Source organism: Protopterus annectens, chromosome 6.part0, assembly GCF_019279795.1.
Source record: "Protopterus annectens isolate FY-2018-M chromosome 6.part0, PAN1.0, whole genome shotgun sequence".
Classification (NCBI taxonomy): Eukaryota; Metazoa; Chordata; order Ceratodontiformes; family Protopteridae; genus Protopterus; species Protopterus annectens.
The window spans coordinates 216635697-216661564 of record NC_056737.1 but is presented as its reverse complement, the minus strand read 5'-3'; the positions used below and the strand labels follow the sequence as shown (position 1 = coordinate 216661564).

The window sequence follows — 25868 nt, the reverse complement described above, 5'->3', positions numbered from 1 at the left end:
TCTGATTGATTCTTATAGTTTTCATGCAATATTTTATATGCTCTACTAATCATTCATTTTTTAATGGCAGCTTCTGTTATATATTCTATTAAAACCCTACCAATGCTGGTCTTTCATTGAGAATCCCCCATTTCTTTCTCTTTGCCTATACTCTGATATCAACCCTTGATAGAGAAGGCAATCTCTAACCTGTAGTCCAAATAATTTTTTTGGCGTCATCCCATTCTGTCATCTTTCCCTTTCTAGATATTTGCTCGGGATACCTTGGTTCCTTTGCCAGTTTTCTCCAATAAATTCCAGCCCCATCCTGCCTCTTGTCTATATCCCTAATTGCAGTCATCCCTATCAGCGAAATCTTCTTTCTCCATTCCCATGTTGGCTTCGTTCTTAGGATACTTTCTGCTACCTTATGGATATAATATTCTGTATGATTATTTTTATTCTCCTTAAAGGCCTGCATTTAAAATCCCAATCTCTCCTTGTTTCTTGAGCTCCCCCCTATTTTCATCATCATCCCTTTCCACTTTGAATTATAGGTTTCTGCTTGAGCTATGTATAGGAGCTTTAACTGTGTAGCTCTGAAATACCCCTTCAAATCAGGTAATCCCCATCTGCCCTGTTCTTCTGGAAGAATCCGCTTATCCCACTTGATTCCTGCCATCTTTCCCTCCCAGATAAAATCCTTCAGCTCTTTAATGCTATCCACAACTTCTCCTCTGAGTGATAAAATTATGTCTGACCTGTGTATATGACTAATGGGACTAAAACATTTTAACTGCTTGTATCTTACTACCAATATCCATATAACAAAGCTTACATTTTCTCAGTTTTTATATTATATTTTATTAGTCTCTTCCCACATATCCTTTTGATATTATTGTCAAATGATTCAAAATGAAATTTGAGATATAAAGTATTTTTTTTTGTTTAATGTGTATTTGGGTTCATAGGGGATTACTAGGCTAACAGTTTAAGAGCCCTTACAAGTCTAGCCAATGCAACCTAATTTTTCCCACTATATGGTCCCTAGTGGTAAGAGAATGGCATGGAGATGTGCCTATGCATTGAGTATCTTACATATTGCCCCTGTCCATATGAAAGATAGACACTACCCCAGATGTGAATTTGTGATTCTTCATCCGTTTATTGAAATTAGGTTTGAAGATGGCCGGGGAAGGGCTCTGCTTAATGTAAATAGGAAGTCTGTCCAAAGAAGGAGCAGTCCCTGAGACACAAAGTTCTCTCTCTCCAGCATGTCTTGTATGAGTCACTGACTAAGTTTAGATCCCTCGACTAGGTGACCCTCATGCTGTTTGACTGGCAGATGTGTAGCAGCTCCATCAAGGCTGGATTTGTCAGTGCCTTGTAGGTCAGGTGTAGGTCCCCCCTTAATAGTTGTTAGGAGACAGAATAAAGGGATAGGACTTTTAGTCTGGCTGTGTAGGACATATTGTTTACATCCTGTATTTTCTTTGTGAAGAATTTCTTAAGTCACTCCAGCTGCTGTCAAGTAAATGCCAAATGGCACATTGTACTCAAGTATTGGTCTAATGAGGGCTGAATAGAGTTGGACTATAATTGATATATGTTACTAATGTAATAATAAAGCTCTTCTGCTCTTATTGATAAATGCCATGGCATTTCTTAAATCCACCAGAACTTCCACCAACTCAGGTAGACTAGACTTCAGCGTAAATTCTCATGCAAAGGACGGCACTCTCAGGCGTGCAGTACTCCCCCCACCCCCACCCCCAGTCCTTATGCTGCACTGCAGTATCAGTAACCCAAAAATGAATCCAAGTATCTGTGAGTGGGAATAGAACATACAACGTAAGATAAAATAAAATTTAAATAAACTACATATAAATTCCAGACACACTGATTATTTAAACTCCTATCACCTCAATGAAAAAAGTCTTCTAGGAAGTCTAAAAACACTGCAAATGCACAAAGTTAAGTAATGCAATCAGTTAATAAAGAAAATAATTTTTTATGGAGCCAGAATGCAATTTCAGAAATTTGAATTATTGTTACACAGGGCAGGGGTCAAGGCTAAAAGTGTCTCTGTAGCAATCCACCTACTCAGTTAATAAATAATTATGTAAACCTGTATGATTATTTTAAAGCTCTGACAATGTAGTTCGCAATCTTAATGAAGACCTTTTTACCAAGTTGCATGGTGCTACATACAGTGGATATAAAAAGTTTACACACCCCTGTTAAAATGCCACGTTTTTGCGATATAAAAAATTGAGACCACAATAAATCATTTCAAAACTTTTCCCACCTTTAATGTGACCTATAACCTGTACAATTCAATTGAAAAACAAACAAATCTCTTCGGGGAAAAATATAAAAAATAAAAAATGTACAATACGCTAGTTGCATAAGTGTGCACACCCTTAAACTAATGCTTTGTTGTGTCACGATTTTGAAGAACCGGGTGTAGGAGGGGATTAAAAGTACCCTTTTTCTTCATGGGGTTTGAACTGCATTCTCCTTTGTCTCCAAATATAGTAAGGAAATTGATTTTATGTAAAAAGAACTTTAAATATATTAATATTTCACAAATCTCAAACTGACCCAAAGGCAGAAAAGAAAAACCTTTTTGAAAATCTCAAAGTTTGTCGAATTAGGTTTGATACAGCTATAGTTAAAAACATTTCGAATAAAATTACTTGAATTTGTGAATTACACCAATACTGCAACAGATTTTTTACAATTCACTTTTAGTTACAATTGGAATGGAATCAATTATCTGGGCATTTATTTACAAAAAGATCTAATCAGTGGTAGGTTTATGTTCACGTTGTATAAGAAAGAAAATTATTCCAATAGTTATTTGCATTTCAAAGTGAACATCCTTTGTTTTGAACAGATAATACTATTAAGAGGCAGCTGGTACTATCAAGGGGCAGTTGGTACTATCAAGAGTCAGCAGGTACTATCAAGGGGCAGTTGGTACTATCAAGGGGCAGCTGGTAAGAGCTGCCAGTGATTTCCTGGATGAGTGTATTAAAATTTGTGAGTTTTTTTCTGCAGTGACATTACCCCTCTTATTTAGTTAATGAAGCAGTAAAAGAGGTACAGCAAGGTTGGGGCCAAAAATATGTCCCCCTGAAGAGGAAAAGAGAAGGGAAAGGTGAAGGAAATATAAACAGGTTCATAGGTTCATAGATAGGTGCTAGGCTATGGCCACCCAAGAAAATTATTTTCCTGTGCCACTGTCGAGCAGAGCCACAGAAGTGATCCCCGGGGTGAATTTCCTATTTCCCATCCAATCATCAAGATGTTTTTTTGAAGAGTGCTAATGAGGAGATTTGTTTGATATAGATAGATAGTTTGTTCCAGAGTATGGGAAGTCTCTGAGACAGGAATCTATCCCTCCAGCATGTTCTGTTTATTGTGGTGACAATGTTTAGGTCCCTAGAGCATGTAGCTCAGAGGGATTGGGATTTCTTTAAGTGGAGCACGTCCAACAGCTCTGGGTTTGACATAGCTTTGTATGTTAGGCAGAGATCACCTCCGAGCAGGTGATATGCGACAGAGTGAAGCTGGAATTTTTTTGAGATGGTCTGCATAGGGCATCTGTTTGAGGCCAGTAATCCTCTTTGTGAGTTATTTCTGCAGCCTTTCCAGTTGTTGTAGATGTCTTGTGAGGTACATACCAAAAGGGGCATTGTACTCTAAAATGGGTCTAATGAGTGATGAGTAGAGGGGAACAATGACCTCTTTTTTCCTGGATCAGAAACCTTTTGTGATGAGGCGTGCCACATAGAAGGATTTCCTGACTACTGTGGCGATGTGATTATTAAAGGAGAGGCTACTGTCCACCTGTGTCCCAAGGTTTCTTATCACACTTTCAGTGTTAAGCAGACTACCACATATGTGGTTGCTCATGAGTACAGAGTTTTTACCAAAGGGGATAACAATGCACTTTTTGGCATTGAGCTTGAGGCCATGGCTTTGACACCAGGCATCTGTCTCAGTGAGGCCCTTTTGTAGGATGTCCACATCGTTAGGAGTTTTGATTATGGCTCCTAGTTTGCAGTCATCTGTGAACTTCATTAGCCAAAGACCTTCTGTGTTAGCCTGTACTTCAGAAAAGTAGATACCAAACAGAAGAAGACCCAGGACTGAATCCTGTGGTACTCCACTTGTCACTGGTCTGAAGTTGGATTTGGAGTCTGCTACTTTCACAGTGTGGGTTCTGTCACTGATCCAGTTGGCAACCCATCTTGTGACATAGGGATTTATACCTAGTTTAGTGAGTTTATCTATAATATCAGAGTGGGGGATGGTGTCAAAAGCCTTGTCGAGATCTAGATAGGCTGTGTGAACCACCTTACCCTCGTCTACGGCTTTGGTGACTGCTTCAAAGAATTCTATCAGGTTTAGGAGACATGATCTTCCTTTTACAAACCAAACTGGGTGGGTTCCAGAGTTTGGAGATTGCCAATGTCTTTATTTATAAGTTCCATGATGATATATTCCATGGCCTTGCAGACCAAGCTCGTTAGGCTAATGGGGCAGTAGTTCCCGGTGTCCGTGGTGGCTCGCCCTTTGTGGAGTGGGATAGCCGTCGCTGCTCACCATTCAGTGGGCACAAAGCCTGAGGTGAGGCTATGATTGAACAGGGTGCCAGTTCATTCTGTAGTTCATGTAGAATGCAGCCTGGGATGTTGTAAGGTCCCATGGATGCAGTGTTCTTGACTTTGGAGAGTGCGCTTTTTACCTGTGCAGCCATGATTACAGGAACTTTGCATTCTTCCGGTATAGAGATGGGCCCTTTAGGGGGTGAGACGGGGGTAAAGTTAGCACTGAACCTATCTGCCAGGATGTTGGCACTATCAGTTGGTTCTGTATATTTAGTGCCATTGTGCTGTAACTCAGAAAAGATCTGAGGGTTGCCATTGAGATTCTTGACATAGCTATAGAATTCTTTGTGGTTGTCTTTAGCATCAGTGGTGATTTTGTTTTCATAACTAGCTTTGGAGGATTTTATGAGGGATCTCAGCTTCTTTCTGAGGCTGAGCAGGGAGTTAGTCCAATCATGGGATTTTACTGTTTTTTGCAACAGTTTCTTTCTTCTGTTGTAGAGTTTGTTTATGGCAGGGGACCACCAGATTGGCTTCGTTTTTTTGGAGGATACCATCTTGGATCTGTTAGGGATAGCATGATCCATGCACTCGTGTGAGTGCTTATAAAGTGCATTTGTGTACGATTCCGCAGTTGTACCTCTATTGTCCGTCTGCATGGGTGTTGTGAAGTTTGCAACTTCTGTCTTAAGAAGTGTGAAGTTGGCTTTGGAGAAATTTTTTACGGTGGTTTCCCTAATTGGGAGGGCTGGGTGCAGGATGTGGATGTCTAAGGTGATTAGCCTGTGGTCGGATCTGACCAATGAGGAACTGACCTCTGGTGTGGAACACTGGTTTCCCATGTTGGTAATGACCAGGTCTAGGATATTGATGCCCCTGGTGGGGGTGTAGATAAGTTGATCCAAGACTTTGGAATTTATGAATTCCAGAAAATGTTGAGCAAAAAGGTTGGTACATGAGTAGTTTTCCCAGTTAATGTGGGGTAGTTGAAATCTCCCATTATTAGGGTGTTGGGTTGTACCCTAATATTTTCCAGTGTATCAAGAAATGAGGAGTGGGAATCATGGGGCATGGTGGGGGATATGTAGCAAGTTACAATTTGGATTGCGGTCTTGCCCAGAATTAGTTGCACTTGGATAATCTCGGAAGCATTATGCTGAGCAACTAGCCTGGAGGTGTGGATATCCTTAATGAATATGGACACACCTCTGCCTTTAGTGTTTCATTCCAGGTTAGGTGGCCGAAAGGTGTGGTATGAATTATAGCCTGGTAATGCAGGGGTGCTCTCTGAAGCCATGAACCAGGTCTCTGTCACTGCACAGATGTCGATGTTCTCCATTTTAAGGAGTGCCTCGAGTGAATGCATTTTGAGGTTTAGACTTTTAGCACTGAACCAGCAAACAAACTGGGCTACAGTACTTACTCAACCAAAACGAATTCAAAAATCCACTAAGCACTTGGAAAAAGCCCACAAAGACCTCTTGATGCAGTAAAAAGTATTTAATGTTCACTCCACTTCATAAAAAAAAACACTTGAAAATACCCCTTTGGGCCTCAGCGCTTCTAGCATTGAGTAGCATTACCCCCAGATTTTGCTTGTTTGTACCTGTTACGGTAGTGAAAAAAGGCACTATAGGGGTGGCAAGAGCCTTAGCCAGTATCTGGAATCCCAAGGATGACAGGTGCAGGCCATCTCTGGCAAAGCATCGTGGTCTGTCGATCATGTCATCCCAGGTAGACAGATACTGGATCCCCTTAGAATGACACCAGAAGCTTAGCCAATTGAAGTTGATCATTTTGTCCTTGTACTGTGGTATCATTCTGGGTGATGGCAGGATGCTACTCAGGGCTAGGGTCATACCTGCCTGGGCTACAAGATTGGACAGTTCCTCCATGTCTCTTTTCATGTAATCCAAGGAGGTACGTCTCAGGTCATTCACACCAACCCGGACAATGACAGAGTCATGTTTGTACTTGTTGTGGAGTGACCTGAGTGCATTCGTTATGTGGTAGATCCTGGCACCCGACAGACAGCTGACAGTAACTTTCTCCTTGTTTAGACTAGTGAGTGGAACATCAGTGTGCCTGACTATAGAGTCACCTATGACTAGATTGTTGGGTACGTTGTTATGCCTTATGGGCTGTGGTTGAGTGGCACACTGAGTTTGTGGGCTATGTGTCATTTGGGTTGTGTTGGGGGGTGGAGGTTGCTTGTGTTTCTGCTTTTGGAGGTCTCTGTTGCTTGAGCATATTTTTGTTGAGAGCCTCCGTGAATGTAGGTGTGTGTTTTGTGTTCCTATATGTGTGTGTTTTGAGGGAGTATGTGATGAGTGTGGTGTGATGCAAGTGTTTACCTTCTCCTCTTCACTGTCTAGTCCAGTCATGGGTGAAGAGAGCTTTGCTTCCAGTTTGGCTATATAAGTGCATCTCTCACAGATTGTAGTGTTGGGTGGTAGGAGGAGAGGGTTGTCTGTGCAGATGAGGCAATTGGTGCATTGCCCCAAGATGCACAGATTCATCAGGTAGACAGGAGAAAACATCGGGAGCTGACCTTTAGACCTGCATGGATAGGTGCTTATTTGTTAAGTACTAGAAACTGCTTTCCTCTAGACGAGTGAGGAAAGTTGAGTGCTGTAGTAATTTGTAGCTTATTTATTGCTTACAATGAGTTCTGAACAAGTGCTGAGCTCAAAGAAACAGATTTGAGTGCTAAAACTAAAAAACTGTCTAGTTCTAAGGGAAATTTTGAAGAGCAGAATGTATGTTATGAAGGACCCTGAAGGAAAAGGAACTTATGTCAGGTCCTTTACTATTAAATATAACAGTGAAACAAAGGCCACACAGAACATTATGACTAGATGGTGGCAGATGTTCAAAACTGCCTAGCAGTTTAGGAGTTTTTTCTGAACCTCTTACTTTTCCTTATAAGACAGGGCACAATGATAAAGAGATTTTTTAAAAGGACAAAAAACAAACATAAAGAAAACAAGACACCTAAGAGGACCTAAAAATGTGGTAATTCTAAACAGTGGCAGTATGTATTGAACAGCAATAGTATTCACTTTTCAAATGAGGGACATGAGTTGAAGGGTACTAAGTATTTTAATTGTCTTAGCCAAGGGGTGATTTATTTGGCATCCTGTAAGGTATGGCTGTCATTCTGTGTAGGAAAAACGGAAAGGGCTTTGAGAAAAAGGATTTACGAACACCTGAATGATATTAAGAATAAGGTAGAAACAAACACACCGTATAGGCAGTCCTTAAATTGTAATGATAATGTATTTGTATTTTTTTGTATTAGAACAGGTGCTCTGTGATCTGAACAGTGGACAATGGGAAACATTAACTAAATACCACAAACTTTTATGTCAGCTAAAATTAAATGTCGGTAATCCTCTGAGATTAAATGAAGATGACTCCATTGCCACAGTGTTAAAATTATCGTCAGCAAAGTTGCAATACAAAGTTAAGTGCATTATATATGTCCCCTGTCAATGCAAGTTTTTATTTATTTATTTATTTATTTTTTATTTTTTATTTACAAAAAAATTATTAGAGTTTCATTAGTCAAAGATTAGTTTAGCTTGAATATTTTGAGCATTGTCTAACTGTTTTTTTGATAAGTACACGTTTTATGTATTTGTTAGGGTGCTTTTCGTACTTTGTGGGTTTTTGAATGAATTGTGTTAGGCAAATACACATTGAATGAAATGATGTCAAAAAAGGAAATGTGACCTACCAATGAACTTTGAACTTGGTATATAAATTAGTTTGAATGTGTTTGTTGTACTTTTCTGAAGAAGTCTTTGTTGAGACGAAAGCCCTTAACTTTTATTAAACATTATTTGTTATTTAATTTAAGGTATGTGCTCTATCTTAGTGTTTCCTAACAGCCAGGACAGTTTTCAGAGGGTTTTTTTAATTATACATTGAGGGTAAGCCAAGCAATTATTATTGACATAAAAGGGTGAATAACAATAAAGAACAAAGGAATGAGGAGAAAAAACAAGTTTATTATAGTTTTGTCTAAATGCTGTGTATCGAACAGTTTAGTCCATGGTATTTGTTCCCCCGTAATCTATGGCTACTTTTTTTTTCCTGTTTTCAGAATTTGCCTACGGAGGTCACCCATATCCCTTTAGTGGAATATTTGAAATTACGCCTGGGAATGCCACAGAGCTTGGAGAAACATTTAAATTCAAGTAAGACATTTTTGTTTTATTTTTGGTTAGATGTCTTTTTCTAAACCTAAACAGAGCTTGGTAGCCTCCTCCAGTAATTTATTCTACCACTTCAAATGGAACTTGCATTCTTTCATAACCCTCCCCCCCAATCTTCACACATCTGGTACAGAATAATAGAACTAACATAACAATTATGCTTAATGCTACTCTGGATACCAGGAAGCACTGCAAGGAGGCAGAGATATTGTAGTCAGGGATGTAGCCAGGCATACTCAATGTATTGAAGTACATCCATTCATTCAGTCATTCATTTACTTATCTTGTACATTTATTTAATGGGTAAGCCCACTGAACAAAAGCATCATTTTTCGGGGGCAACCCAGAGGCACTTGTCTGTTCAAGGTTCTTGTTCAGAGTCACACATTCTATCTAAATAAATCAGAAATATCATGAATTATAGTGTGTAGTAAGCCATGGTGGTGCAGCGGTAGCATTGTCACCTCACAGCAAGAGGTTCTCCCGTTCGATTCTTGGCTGGAGCGCCTTCTGTGTGGAGTCTGCATGTCCTCCCCATGGTCAAGTGGCATTCGAAAGACATGCGTGAATGGGCATGCTTTCGTTGAAGGTTGGGCATCGGGCTGACACCTTGGCACCGTAAAAATCTACTGCCAATCATTAGTGGACCGGAGTTCCGCTGTGGCAACCCCTAACTGGGAAAAGCCGAAAGAAGAACAACAAAAGAGTACCTAGAACTATATACAGTAACATCTGCAGAATACCTTTTTTTCTTACAACATGCTTAGATTCAGTATTGTTTTTATGAAATGCCTTTTTATACTACTGGTGGGCCAGAGCTGAAAATAAATCATAGCTTAAGTCTAAATAGGATGACACTTGGCAAACTGTATAGATTCTCTAACAATTAGGTAGGAAAAACAATTTGTATGTTATTTTACTAACTTGCTTATCAAGTAAGTGAACTAGCCTGTTTTAACCCTCTTGAGGCACAACCTTGTCCACAAGAGTAAGTATATAACATGGACTTTTCGAGTAGCTTATCAACCCAGACAATACAAGACAGTAGGACAAAATCCAGACTTTTCACAGACATTGACCAAAATTCAGGATTGAACCACATACCCTGACACTTTGAGGCAGAGATCTTAAGCACTGAGCCACAAATGGCAACATGAGGTTTGGGAACATAACAGAAGTTTGGGCCTCAAGCCAGACTTCACCCGTAGACTGTGATTTAATGAATCTGGCACAGAACTACTACCATATTTTCCCCATCCCTTGTTTCTCAAAGGTTGACAATCTGCAAAAAGTGCTGTTAGCAATGCAGTAAAAACAGTTGTTTACCTGTTGTGATTTTCTTTCATGTTGCACCTTAGGGTAGTGATATTTAGTGTTACCTTTGTGACATTCTTGCACTAAAAACAAGAACATCCCTTCCTAGATATGAGCCATTTGAACATGAATTTGCATTTATTTGCCAGATGAATGTGTTGACCAGTGGTTTATGCTGGGATAAAGCATTTAGCAGCTGCCTCTGTCACATGGGTCAAGTTCCACACATGCTGTTTTGAGGCACTGTCACTCATCTTCGATTCCCCCTGTTTCCTCCTATTCTAAGTGTTACAGCAGTGAGTCAACACCATTGTTGATTCGTGACTCCTGGAGTGTTATAAACACTAGCCCTTTGCTGTAACACTGAGGTGGGATAATGAGGCAGGGTTAAAGGAAGAGTCAGTTTTCAAAGTTATCTGCGAACCACAGAACTGATTAATTTTGACAGTGCATTCTTTTTATTGATCTTTGGCCACTTGCAGGTTGATAAGATCATTAGACACACTGAAGAAACATAATTGGTCACCTTTAATCCCTGTTTGTAGAAATGGGCCATGTGTCTTTCAATATTAGCAGCAGCAAAGAACACAAATAATCTTGGCAGAAGGAAAGGAATCTTTTCCAGACGAGACTTGTTTTATATTTAATTTTCAGTGATGAAAGAACGTCAGTTCTGACTCTTAGAAACATTATCATAACCTTTTGCAATTGCACACTGCAAGGCATAATCCATGCAGTGTACTTTAATGAGTAGATATGAGGAACACTTGCATTGCAGCAAAGCTAAGGAGGCGCATATGCGATATAAAACTGCTGCACCAGTAACAAAGTTTTTTACAAAGTCAGAATCATTACTTTATATAAAAGAAAAATAATGAGCTATGTGTGAAAAATATTTTTATTATGTAGTTTCCATTTTTATATAACTTTTATTTTATTTATAAACCTAGCTGTAGTGGTATTTATGCAGTTAGTTCTAAACTGCTGTTTTATTTAACTATAACAGCTTTATTCTGCGTACTGGATTTTTTACTGCACTGCTTTATTATTCTCCTTTGACTATGTAGGTTATACCTGAAGTGGGTCCTTTTGTAGATCAGTGTGTTACTCCACTAATCTTATTCAAATAAACAAATAAATAAATAACACTCTGAATAGACAATCAGCCACATCGAGGCATCAGTCTCTGACCTTAGTCATTTAACCCTTAACAAAGTTCACTTTTCTATGCTGACTGTGTCGGGGATTTTAATTGCATATGTTACTTGAGTTTGTGCACCAGTTCTGCCTTACCAGTAGCTGCCACTTAGCATGTCCTCGAAATGCTAACTATCTGAATAAATATGTGAGGCTATTCAAACTGTGATACACTGTCACATTCCTTTAAGCTGACTTTAATGGCTTGGGTAGTATATATTGCTCTGTATTTCTTCTTTGTTAGTTATTGAGATTGTGCAAACTGGCATAGGCTCATACACAAAAGGCACAAATTATATCAGCATATCAGATGAACATATCATTATCCAAGTTTAGAGAAATCTTTCGGGACAACTGGGGAAGACTTCTCAGCATTCTGGTACACCTTGTATCCTATAGCTCATGGAATGGTCTTTTTATGACACACATTAGCAGCAGGCAGTGTGAATATAAGGAAAACCCTATCAGTTCAGAATGACAAGGCACGCAAAATGGAGCCATTGGCACACCAAGGTACCTCTGGATGTATGGCAGGTAGTCTGGGTTGGATACTGGCTGACAGAAATTCAATACAGGAGCCGGACATTTAGGAGTGTCAGAGATGTGCAAAAGGTGAGGGTGCCTTTGGAAAAAAAAAATGTTTGATATGCTCACCATGCACTCCATAAAATTGTTTTAATAATGGCACCACTGACTTTCCATTACTATCTACACATGAACAAGGTAAAGCAGAGCACTTCCACTATGCCTGCTCTTTTATTATTTTTATTTATTAAACAGGGTCATGAACAATTCCTTCTTGAGCTATTTTTAGACACAAACCAGATTACACGGTGAAGGTAAATAAATGTACAAGATATATACTTATATACATGAATGGGTCTATATTACAAGATGAATTTACCAGAATGCTGATCCTTGCAATATCAAAAACCCACAATATTAAAAGCCTATAATATCAAATAATAGCAAGACAGAAGCACAAGGACATCCTGGACAACACAGCGATGCAGACATAGAGACATGAAGTTCTTCTCTAAAATATGAAATAAAAGTAAAATGTAAACATGTCAGAATCCTATGTTTTTGCCAGTATATAAAGTAAAATATGCAAACATGAGGATAGCTATCACCATAATGTTAGCCATTCAATCTGTAGTAACTGCAAAATGAACCAGTGTAATACATGTAGTTATATATGAAAATAGGACAGGTGCTAGGTGGTGCACAAACAAAAAAAATCATGGTAAGTTCATAAAAATAGCACTGCGCAGATTTTAAGGTTCAAATCAATGGCGTTTAAAATATCTTATATAAAATACTCCCATTTACACTGTAGGACATTCTGAAACTGTGCTATGCATTCCTGTAAATGTCTCTTCTTTGGCAAAGTTGGACAGGCCGCACACATTCTGACCCTTCATTGTACTAACTCACTGACCTAGCAGACAAGTAGTACTCCTGTAACATGTCTTAACACTATTCTGTGTGTGTGGTAACATGAGTGGATTCAGAATGGACACATTCCAGAAAGGTGCCGAAAACAAGCTGATACGCCACTTCTCGTTGAAAGCTCCCCAATATGTACCAATCTTTGAAATGTTTTAATAACTCCTTGCCTTCTTTAGAAAAAATTTTCTCTGAGATGCTAAAATGCTTGCTTAATGTCACGCTCATCTAGAAAAGCTAGAGTCACCAATTTTTTAACTGCCATTTGCAACTTGCTCCATTTCCCATTTATAGGCATGAATCCTACACTTTGAACATTGCACCAAAGATACTAAAATGGGAGTGGTAACTAACCCTTCGGCACAGCACCATTGATATTTAGATATATGTTTTTCAGTCGTGCAACTTCAAAGTCACAGAGAACATATTATACAGTAGAGTTCGGCAGGTGTGCCTACAGCATGTCAAAGACACACTGTCACAGATAATTATACCCATTTAATGGCTTTTTACTCATGAGGCAATACACAGGTGGCATGGATGCAGTGCTCCTACAATATGTTATGAATTCATGAATACTGTACAAGTGACTGCAGACATTCCCCTTAGTGAGGAAAGTGCCATCAATATACCAAATAGTAGAATGGCTTGGCTCTTTTAGATTTAAGTCTTTGCACATAACCAGTACAAAGTTACCACTACTACTGTTGGACATCTCTTCATGCAAAAATATCCCTTCTGTTAATAGAAAATCCTCTACTACTGAACTTTCAAAGGACACCTCTTGTCTGATACTTGTTATCACCTTTTCTTGCATACCCTGTTCAGCGGCTGTAGGATTGTTTTCAAAATGGATAGAACAATGCAGCTCTCTGTGGATGTACAGGCCAGCATGTAGCTGACCACTAAGCAATCAGTGTCTCTCTACAGTTATGCTCATTGTTTTAACTCATTGCAAGTTATGTACCTCTGCACCTCATTGACATAACTGGTATGGTGGAAGATGTTGACTTTTTGAGTTGCTGTCTAAGCATATATATATTTTTTATTAAACAAGAAATATTTTTATTAAATTATCACTTTTGACATAGACAATCATACATTTATATGAATAAAAACAAATCATATTTACATTTTAGTTGCAAACATTATACATCACTTATAATCTATCCAGTCACTCTCAGCCTGACATTAGATAGCTCATTCAAATCCTGCCTTCTTTTAAACCTCATTCTTTGTCTGCATGTATTGTTTCCACATTTTCAATTTTTTCTATGTATTTTGCTCTTACCCTTTTCTAATGGTCTGATTTCTAGTTGTTTTATCTCTGTTACTAAATTCACTATGTCTAGTATAGTTGTTTTACACTTTGATTTCTATTTCCTAGTAATTGCTTTTTTGGCAGACACCATAGTTAGATTCAGCAAGGTCTTATTATGTCCAGGCAATTCCGATTCTGGATCATGACTCAACAAATAATTTCCTTAGTCAAACCAATTTGCTCACTCAGTATTTCTGACAGAGCAGTCTGCAGGGAATTTTTAAAGTCTGCCGGCTCATTACATTCCCAGAAAATATATTCTCAATTATCTCTTTCGTCCCTATCATACCTTCAACATTTGATATCTACCTGAGAAAAAATTCTTTGGAGTCGGCTTGGGGTATAAAAATATCCATGTAAACACTTCCAAGCAAAGATCCTAAATCTTCTAGACTTTGTTGCATATTGGGGAGACATACATATACATATATCCCCCCATTGTTTCTTTGTGAATTGCTTATCCAATCTCTCTTCTCAATCTTTTCTAACCTCCTCTGATTGATTCTTATAGTTATCATGCAATATTTTATAAGCTCTGTGATGACGGGAGGTGATATCAGCCTTGCTGGCAGTGGTGGAATGATGGATGTGTGATGTGTGCCAACACAGCCAGCTGGAATTTTGTAAATTATTATATGTCATTTGTATGTCAGACTGATTTGTGCAGGTGCTTGTGCTGGAAATGTGTCTGTGAGGTTTGCTTGTGTTGAAAGGTGTCAACAGTGTGCCCTAGAAGGAAAAGAAATGTACATGCATTATTGTAGCTGAATTGAATGTATATGTTTTAACAGAGGACTGGAAGTGGGGAGATTAATCTTAAGCTTCAAAATATATCTGAAATTAAATTACTTTATGGGTTGAGCCATGGGGATGATGTCCCACAGTTTTGGGTGAAGCCAGAGAAACAATGGCTGTGCTAGAGAATGGGTTGTGGCTCCTGTGAGAAGTGTGGAATGGTGTTATGGTTTTGTGACTTCCAGCAGCTGCACCATATCTGGGCAGAGCTCTTTGTGTATGGTGGCACATGGGTGCTGAAATCCTGCCAGCTACTGGAATTGGTGAGTGTGGGAAACAGAGTCAGATGACCAGATGTGATGTCATTGTGTAAATAGCTCTGAAATGTTTAGATATTAGTAGGAAATTGCTCTCAGAATTCTATCTTGGATCTGAAAACAAGGACCACTCACCCACATTATTTTGCCTTGCTCTAGTCAGTAATTAGAACAGTAATTATTTTAGTCAATCAAGAATAGATAATGAGATTAGCTAAATACTGTTTTTCTATAACTGTGTGAAACTTTTCAGCTGTTATTTTCAATATTTCCTGTGACTGAAACTCTGGTGTTTACTGTAAATAGATATTTAGTGTTTTCATGTTCTTTTATTATTTATTATTAAATATATTTAAAGTTTTGAGAATATTTTCATATATTTATTTAGTGATAACTCTGACCACTCCTGAAAGCCTTGCTGCTGGTCAAACTACCATTTGTATTAATAATGATTTTACTCAGTAAGAGCCTTAGGTAGCTGACTTTGTAGTGCCTGGTGGTAGTGATAACTACCTTGTAGTCTCAGCAGAAGGGGGCTTAGCTATTAAACCTGTGCTGACCTTTGCCAGGTGTGTGTGTGTGTGTGTGTGTGTGTGTGTGTGTGTGTGTGTGTGTGTGTGTGTGTGTGTGTGTGTGTGTGTGTGTGTGAGTGAGCTACTTGGGCAGGGACCTGAAGCACTGGTTTCACAGACAGAGTGGTGGAGGGCTTGGTTTGGACACTTGGCTGAGAACTTAACTCTGAAGCTGTGGCAGTCGGGTGTCTTATTGGGGACCTGGTGGTAGACAGATAGAGAAATCCAGACCCCAGGCTGATGGTGTTCCCTATGTGCTCTTAATGGAAATTGTGGTTGATACAGAGAGGTCTGCATCTGGAAATACTGAGTGTATCCATTTGTATTCCAAGTCAACATTTTTCTCCAGTGTCAGTGGTGAGGATTCAAGGTCTACTAATTATTCCTTTTGTAACAGCAGCTTCTGTTCTAGATCTGTCTAAAAATTCTACCAGTGCTGGTCTTTCACTTAGGATTCCCCTATTTCTTTCTCTTTGCCTATACTCTGATATCAATCTCTAGCCTGCAGTCCAAATAAATTCTTGGCCTCTTTTCATTCTGTTACCTTTGCCTCTAATTATTTTACTTCAAATACCTTGGTTCTTTTGCCAGATATCTCCAATAAATTCCAGCCCCTTCTTGTGTATTGGCTGTATCCCTAATTGCAGTTATCCCTATTGGCAGAATCTCCTTTCTCCATTACTGTGTTGGCTTAGTTCTTAGAATTCTTTCTGCTACTTTATGAATATATTTTATATGGTTATTGTTGTTCTCCTTAATGATCTGCATCCAAAATCCCAGTCTCTTCTTGCTTCTTAAACTTCCCCCGTTTCATCATCATCCCTTTCCACTTTAAATTATAAGTTTCTGCTTGTGCTATATATAGAAGCCTTAACTGTGTAGCTCTGAAATACCCCTTCAAATCAGGTAATCCCAGGCCACCTTGCTCTGTTGGTAAAATCAGCTTATCCCACTTGACTCATGACATTTTCCCCTCCCAGATAAAATCCTTCAGCTCTTTATTAATTGCTACCCACACCTTTTCCTCTGGTTGATTAAAAATATGCCTGACCTGTGTCTAAAAGTAAAGGGAATAAAAACATTTTAACTGCTTGTATCTTTCTATCCATATCCATAAAACAGAGGTTCCAGTTTCTCAGTTTTTATCTTTTGTTTAGTCTCTTCCCACATATCCTTAGCTGCCACAACCGAATCCTTTTTAATCCATACTCCCAGCTACTTCATTTTATCATGTCTACATAAATATGGATATTACTGAACCAGTTCATGTGTGGGTACATAATTTACAGCTATTGCCTTTGTTTCAACTTCATTAATTTTGTATCCTGAAAAGATTTGAAACTGTCTCAAAATGTTGCACAACACTGAAATGTCCTTTTCTAGTTTTACCAGGTAATAAATGATATAATCTGCAAATAGAGCCAGCTTTTCTTGAATATAATACAAATTATATCCTTAAATTTCTAAATCCCTTATTTTTTGCCTGTGGTTCCAAATATAATGCAGATAACAAAGGGGGAAAGAGGACACCCCTGCCTGGTTCCTTTGCTCAAACAGAAGTTATCAGAGAGGAACCCACCCACTTTAATTTTCGCCTCCGATCCCTCATATATCCTCCTAATCAACCTTATAATTTTATCATGGAATGCAAATGCTTCCATTGCCATACTCATAAACTCCCAGCTTACTCTGTCAAATATGTTCAATGCATCAAAACCTATCAACAACAGTAGCATTTCCTTACATTCTGCTTCCGTCTGTATCATCAATGTTCTGTTAATGTTGTCAAATGTTTGCCTCCCCTCCATAAAACCACACTGATCCATATGTATCAATGTTGGCATCACTTTTGCCATTCTTTTAGCTATTATAGACATAAACACTTTATAATCATGGTTTAGGTTTGAAATGTGCCTGTATGAAGCTGTCTCTGATGGTGCTTTACCCTCTTTAGGTATTACAGCCACCACCGCTTTCTTCCAGGATGTTAATGCTTCTCCTCCTGTTAAATTACTGTTAAACAAAACCTTCCAGATCTTTATCAGTTTTTCCCTCCTAGCTTCGAAACTTCAACAGGAATATCATCTATTCCTGAAGACTTTCCTGTGGATTGGTTACACATCACAATTTTTATCTCATCTCCTCCTATCCTGTTTGTAATTGAGCTTCATCTACCTCTAACCTTGGCATATTTAATTCTTCCATAAACAGTTCCATTTGTACCTTTTCATGATTTTCATATTTCTCTGGTTTATACAGACTTTCAGAAAATGTTTGAAATATTTCTAGTACCACTACATGATCTCTTGTTAGCTTCCTTGTTATAGGCTCCCTAAGCTTGTCGACAACCCATTCTACTTTTTGCTGCTGTTCCTCATTAAACATTGTAGTTTCTGTTACTTCTCTGTCCTTACAATGAACAGTTATTTTGTATCAGCAGGACTAGTACTCTCTTGGTTTATTTTTCTGTTTAAGATTATAAACATATCCATCCACTAATAAAACCTCTTTCACTTGTTTGGGATAGTGTAATGTCTTACATGCTGCTGGTGTTGCCAAAACAGCACCTCATCACATCCATCATTGCTTTAGCGCAGCTCCAAACATATGAGGTGAGGCAGTGTTTGCTGTGCTTTTATTTAATTTAATTTGGCTGATGTTATGGACTATTGATATTGTGGGTTCTCAAGTATCTGATCTGTCTATGTTGTGGTCTCAATATTGCAAGAGTCAACATATTGGTAAGTCAGTCTTGTAACATGCATTTGGCAAGATAGTGTAGCCAATCATCCAGAGTGTTTTCAGCAGTTAAGAGGGAAACTATTGTAGCAATAAGAAACTCATACAGCTACAAGGAGAGCTTGTACACTCCATGTAGACAGTGATAGGAGATTAGGATTGAACTTGAGACACTGATGTTGTAAGGCAGAGATCTTAACACTGTGTCACAGTGCTACACATAAGGGTGTTGTACTGGTAGAAGATGAGGATGCCCTCTCCTAAGCTCCAAGTGTGAGAAAGTATAGACATCAAGCTGTTATCATACTACTGAAGCAAAACTCAGACATACTTGTAAAACAATCACAACAGGTAACTTTGGACTATCATTAGCAGATTTTTTTTTTAATTTCAGCAACAAAAGTAGCATCCCATTTACAGCTGTTTTGCTTTTATAGCTACATAATGCCAAAATATTGGAGACTGGCTATCTTTTGTTAAAGATCTTGAAATGTGTATTTCTTATGATTGCTGCTTATTAGTTCTAGTGTTTCTAAATCTCCTTTTTTTTCATAGAGAATCAATTGCATTGGGCACAACTGACTTCACTGAGGAAGATGTGGATAAGATTATGGAAGAGCTCGGGAAGGAATACAAAGGGAATGCTTACCATCTTATGCACAAGAACTGTAATCACTTTTCAGCGGCATTGGCTGAGGTACGCATATTAACAAAAACACACCCTTGGCCCCTGGGTGATACAGACTTAACTCCAGAGCTTTATATACAGTGATTATATTCTGTTGGATTTGAAATCTTATGTTGGTTACTTCTGTGTGCTACCAGGAATAAATTGTCACTTTTATTTTCTTCCTGATGACCACCTTAGCCAGTCCCCACTTTAAGGCCATTCAGGATTTAGTACTTTACAGTTTCCACTTCCTCTTGTCTCTTCCTATAGGGAAAATGTAGTGTAAAGTCACTATTTGATTTGCCCATTTAAGTCAGGAACTTCCTGCTCTGAGATGTGGATGCAGTAGGATAGGATTTTCGTCCACATTCTGCTTGGGGCAGAGATGTATGATCACATCATGTTATCACATTTCCTCCTCCTAATGTAGTCATGTAGCCTGCACTTCCTTACATCTTACAGTAATGCATGCCCTCAGTTCCTAAGAGAAAGTACTCTTCTTTTGGTCTGTTCAGTTCTTTCTTGCATGACTCGCCCACTTTTGTTTGAATTCTTTCCAAATGTGAAGAACCAATCAGTAAAAACTAAAAAAAAATCTAGCCAAGCCAGAGTTTCCACTGTGGGATATCTTAAACCTCTTGTATTAGAAGCACATGAGATATATGCAAATGACCCTTTAGTGGACATGCATGTTTTAACTTTCTTATAGCCTTGTCGGCACAGCATAAGTGCACTGTTTGGCTAACCTTCAGAAACACAGGGTTAGCAAAAGCAGACAGAAACCTAAGTAGTGCATTTGTGGGGCTGCCCGAGAAAAGAAAAAAAATGTATAAGTAAATTAAACAAAGCTCTTGAAATTGCACATTGTGTACTCTTCATGCATTTTGCAGAATGCAAAAAAAAAAACTAAATAAATAAATAAAAATAATAGTATAGACTATATTTTCTAAGTTTTCTTGTGTTATGGTTTTACAATGGTACTGCTTGCAAAAAGGATTTGATATAAATAAAGAACTACTATTGTTTAAGAAGGAACTAGTCAGTTATTGCTGCACTGGCTTTAACTGATCAGAGCAGTGCCTCAGCATTGGAAAATTCCTGTAAGCATACCCATCTGACACATGGCCTTAATCTGAAATAGTGTTTATTGCATGCATTTTGCAAACTTAGTTGGTCAAGTCATTTATGCTCACAGATGATAAAGGAATATTAGCTGCAGTGGTACAGCGGTAGTATTGTTGCCTCACAACAAGAGGTTCTCCTGTTCGATTCTCGGCTTGAGTGCCTTCTGTGTGGAGTCTGCATGTCCTCCCCGCAGTCAAGTGGCCTCCGAAAGACATGCATGAATGGGCGTGCCTTCGCTAAAGATTTGGCATTGGGCTGGCAACTTGGCACTAAAAAAATCTACTGCCAATCATTAGCGAACCGGAGTTCTGCTGTGGCGACCCCTAACTGAGAAAAGCTGAAAAGACAAACAAGTGGAGGATCTGAAACTGTAGAAAGCAAGGGGTGTAGGTGGTCTGATAAATTACCAGGCAACTGATACCCACTTTTAAAAGGAGGGAACATCCATTCCTGTGCCACCACTGTGAATCCACCTACAAAGTTCCATATAAATACTGATGCCTTCCCTTTGAGTTACTGCATAGATGCAGAGCTTTTGCACATGTTTGCAAACTTCTAACTGAAGTTCTCTTATGTTTGGACCGATTGATGGAACTGTGCAATCTGATGCATAGCAGAAATAAGAGAACCAGGACTTGTAAGAATTGTATGCTCTCCCATACATAATTTAATTATTTGAATTAGGTGCTAATTTGATAGCAAATGCCATTCTTTAAAAGTAGCCATTTAAAACCAAAGTGGAGGTTTAATGTATTAACTTGAATTGTGTATCTAGAATTCTAGGAAGTACATAAAAAGTAATTTTGTCTCTTTGTCCTTTGGAATACATATAGGGTTTAAACTCCAATATTTGAAAACCTTAAAAGAATATCTTATCTCTACTTCAATAGCATTGTGTGGTAAGAAATCCTGATAACAAATTCATAGCTAGGACATGTTGGGTGTCAAAGGATGTCAAAAAGGTAGTCTCTAAGGACAGTGGATAATCTACTCTTGATAAACACACCTTAGTCAGGGTTGTAGCCAGAGATTTACATTTTGTACTCAAACCTAATGTTGCTGCCCCCACTACCCACTTGTCAGTTTAAAAATGTACTCAGCCCTCAAAATGATACCCCCAGATACATGGAAAGAAGCATGTTATTTTCAACTGTTACAATTTATTTCCATAAAAAGCTAGTTTTAGAGGTGTATTCCTTTTGCACAAGAATTATTTGTGCAGAGCTATACTGTGAATATTCATTTACACAATTCTAAAAATTCTGTGTTTTTTGAGTGTTGACATTTGCAAAAGATGCTCAGAAATAAATGTACTCATTCCTAGCTACACCCTTGACTTCAGTATTACTTGTTTCAGTCCTGGCTCATGTTGAAGAAATAAATACAGAGGCTTGTTTTAGTGGGAGAATACAATAGTGTCATTGGAAACCTCATCTCCAAGTCAAGCAGTGTGTGTGTGTGTGTGTGTGTGTGTGTGTGTGTGTGTGTGTGTGTGTGTGTGTGTGTGTGTGTGTGTGTGCAAGACAGTGACAGAAAGACAAAAATACTAACTGCAACAGGCAGTCCATCAGCATCAATTTGTTAAACATTAAGAGTTATGAAACTCTTAATGATAGGCATTTTTGACTAACTTTAATCCTCAGTGAAAGCAAAACCACAGATGGTAAAAGCAGTGGGGGTGGGGTGCAAAGAGTTTCAATGTTTGTATTTTGTGTGTGTGTGTGTGTGTGTGTGTGTGTGTGTGTGTGTGTGTGTGTGTGTGTGTGTGTGTGTGTGTGTGTGTGTATACTGAAGGCACGTGAGATGAGTGTGGACAAAAACTACATTAGTGTACTATACATGAATAACAGCATTATTGTTGCCCATGTGGTCTCAGTGCACAATAAGATGAACTGTTTAAAGTAATGAAATGAGAGGCACCATATTGAAACCAGGAAATTTGGGGAGTGCACTCTAGGATCCTGTATAATTCTTCATTTGAAATTGTAGGTGATCTTGCTGGGACAGTTTAATGTAACAAGCCAAAAATGCAGGTTTAAGATGGATCAGGTAGGATGGTCTCACCCATCAAATATAATGTGACAGAAAGGAACAAACAAGGTACATAATAACATTTTTACTAATACTTTTTTTTTGAGTTTTATATAGGTTACAGTCTGAACTAGCACTAGTACAATTGCATTCATTTTTGTTACTGACTGACAGATTTGTTTTTTTTAGAAAAATATTCTCTCATTTAAGTGTAAAAGGGGAGTACAAGCAAATGATGTAATACATACAGAATGACACGTATGTGCAGGTTGGCTTTCTTTTGATTCTGGTAGTCCATGTTCGGGAATTAGCCTGGATCACTGAGGCTGATATTTTCTCCATGGATTTCTTCATTAACCACCTAGGCCCACCACCACCACCACTTATAAAGGCAACAAAGGAGTACAACATGCATATAGTGAGAAGAAGTGAATTGGAGGTAACAGAAAGTAACAGGAAGGATGCGTTGAGCTGGAAATGATGTTTAACAAAACCAGAAGGTTTGGAAATAAATGAGTTGACTGCATTATTTTTACATAAACTGAACCTTCAGCACTGCAAGCCTAAGGGAGTCATGGACTATAGTGGATCGAAACTGCAATAAAGTGTTACTCAGATTCACGGGGGGGGGGTCTATGTTTAGACATCAAATGGAACTTCCATTGAATGGCTGAACATTGAACCCTATCCATCAAACATTCATTCAGTGAATGTTCATTTCATTGACAGGGAAAGTAACTATTTGGCCATCACTCCCATGTGTGCCACACCACTGTATTTCAAACTCACTCAGGTGGGGGACTTCATCCTTCACACACTCCAGTGTGGGGGACTTCACCGCCACCCCACACCCCCCAAGTAATATATACCAACTCTAAGACTACACTACAGTGGGAAAAAGGGCAGACAGGGAAGTAATGACAAACTCATAGGATCCTAGGAAGTTACTAGGCTATTGGCCCTGAGGCACTTACAAGCCTAGCCAAGAATTTAGCCCATGTTCCAACAAGTCAGCACCCTGTGCCACTGTCCAGCAGGGACACAGGTGGAATCCCAGGGGTGTATTTTCTGTTCCCCATCCAGTTATCCAGGTTCCACTTAAAAAAGGATAATGAGGTGCTCTGCTACACCTGGAGAGGGAGGCTATTCCACAAAAGGGGGAGTCTCTGGGACACACATCTGTCCCCCCAACAAGTCCTACTGATGTCACAGACCAGGTTGAGGACACACATGAGGGTTACTCGAGTGGAGCTTGACTTGCAGATATACAGCAGTCCTATCAGGGTGAGGTCTGAGATTGCTTTGTCTGCCAGACAGAGGTCACCTCTGAGGATTCCCTAGGAGACTGAGTATAGGGACAAGGTCTTTAGCCTATCTGTGTAGGGTAGATGTTTGAGGCCCTGGGTTCTTCTGTTGAGGAACATCTGTGGTCTCACCAGCTGCATATGTTTTGTAAGGTACATGCTGAAAGGGGCATTGTACTCAAAAATGGGTCTTATAAGGGAAGAATACAGGGATGTTATGATCACCTTGTCCCTAGATGAGATACCCTTACTAATGAGGTGGGCCATGTAGAACACTTTCCATACAATGGAGGCAGTATGGTGGTCAAATGTCAGTTTGCTATCAACATGGATGCCCAAGTGCCTCATGACTGATTGCGTGCTTAGGACCTTATTATCAATGTTATAATCTGTGCGTTCATCACTCTCCCCAAAGGGGATGATGATGCATTTTTTTGGCATTCAGTTTGAGGCTATGTGTTTGGCACCAGTCATTTGTTGGGTGAGACCCACTTGGAGGATGACCGTATCACTAGGGGAATTGATGACATTACCCAGCTTTCAGTCATCTGCAAACTTTGTCAGCCATATCTCACTGGGTTTGGCCTGCACCACAGAAAGGTATATCCCAAACAGCAGGGACCCCAAACCCAATTCCTGGGGTACACTGCTTGTTACAGGTCTACTGCTTGAGGTGGCTGCCCCTATTTTGATAAGGTGGGGTCTATCAGTGAGACAGTTTGCTACCCATCTGGTAACATATGGATTGACGTCTAGCTGAAAGAGTTTATCTATTATACCGGAGTGGGGAATAGCATCGAAGGCTTTGGCCTGGCCAAGGTAGGTGGTGTGCACCGTCTTCCCCTCATCCATGGCCTTGGTGACTGTCTCAAAGAAGTCGACCAAATTTAACAGGCATTGCCTTCCCTTGATAAAACCAAACTGTGTGGGATCGAGTGTCTGGAGGTTGCCAATGTTCTTGTCATTGAGATCCATGATAATCTGCTCCATGGCCTTGCAGATCAGGCTAGTTAGGCTAATGGGTCTATAATTTCCTGAATCAGTGGACACTCCACCATTGTGCAAAAGGATGACAGTGGCCATCCTCCACTTGTATGGGATGAAGTCGGTACTCAGGCTTTGGTTGAATAGGGTGCCTAATGGTGCTAGTTACTTTCCCTGTTCTTGAAATGAATATTCACTGAATGAACGTTCGATGGATAGTGATCAATGTTTAGCTGTTCAATGGAAGTTCCATTCGATGGTTGATCACAGACCCAATTAGGGTATTCACAAAGGACAAAAGAGTAAATAATGAGCAGTAGTGTGCATTTGAAATGAGATATTGTGTACTCTGAGGGGACTCAGGTTCAGAAGAAGGAAAAGTGTTAGGTAAAATGCTTCTGTTTAGGCTGGAGGGGAGAGCAGAAGGTCTGCAGTGGTTTAATGTTGCATAGAGACCTCCAGATACATGAAAAAGTAGTAGTATCAGTGGGCAAAGGTCGATATTATCCACCGTATCCAGTAAGTAAAAACAAGAACAGTTGACCACCACGGCTGGATAGAAACAATAACTGTTTATTCAGGCAATGGTAAGCGCTTTCATGGCAAAGACTCCTCTTAAGACCATATGCATACACTTACTATTCCATTCATTTAAAAACCTAGAACAAACCAATAATGTCAATGGAATAAGTCACATGACTTGAGCAATGGTTTTAAAGACACACAGCCATTCAAACTGGGGTTCTTGTCCGTTTGTAAGTCTAAAATCAATATAGGTTTACTGTATTCTGTTCTAGTCATTAAATCCCCTCCCCTTAAACTTACATTTATCAACTCTAAAACAATAAATGTAAAATAATAGCTAGAACCAGAGTCACTAACATGCTTTATTAGTGCACTATTTAATTTTAACATTTTAATGTCATTATTATGTTCCAAAACACTCTCTTTTAAGGTCCAATAAGTTTTTCTTACATAAAAAGAGTTACATGCTGTGCACTGTGCAAGATAAACCAAGCTGCTACTTGTACAGTTCACATAAAAGTGAAACTCTATGTTACAGCCAGAAATCGGATGTCAATATGCAGAGTAATCCAAATGAACTTACAAGCGCTGCATGAGCTACATGGGAAGGTAACTATGCAATCAAAGCCTCTATGATTAGCAGTTGTCTGCTGTCTGTAACACAAGTGACACTTCAAAGATTTATTATTTTTAATAGAAAATCTTGGTGTCATACCCAGGACTTTCCTGAGATCCTGGTCTGCCATCAAAACTGACCAATTCTTCTT

At 39.1% G+C, this 25868-nt stretch overlaps 1 protein-coding gene across 1 annotated transcript in view; it reads left to right on the top strand.

Annotated features, from left to right (window-relative positions):
• LOC122804222 (deubiquitinase DESI2-like) overlaps nucleotides 1-25868 on the top strand; it is a 1210954-nt gene that overhangs the window by 916525 nt on the left and 268561 nt on the right. The window contains exons 5-6 of the mRNA XM_044073967.1: nucleotides 8707-8800; nucleotides 19018-19159. Of these exons, the coding sequence (XP_043929902.1) occupies nucleotides 8707-8800; nucleotides 19018-19159 (236 nt within the window). The remainder of the gene's footprint in view (nucleotides 1-8706; nucleotides 8801-19017; nucleotides 19160-25868) is intronic.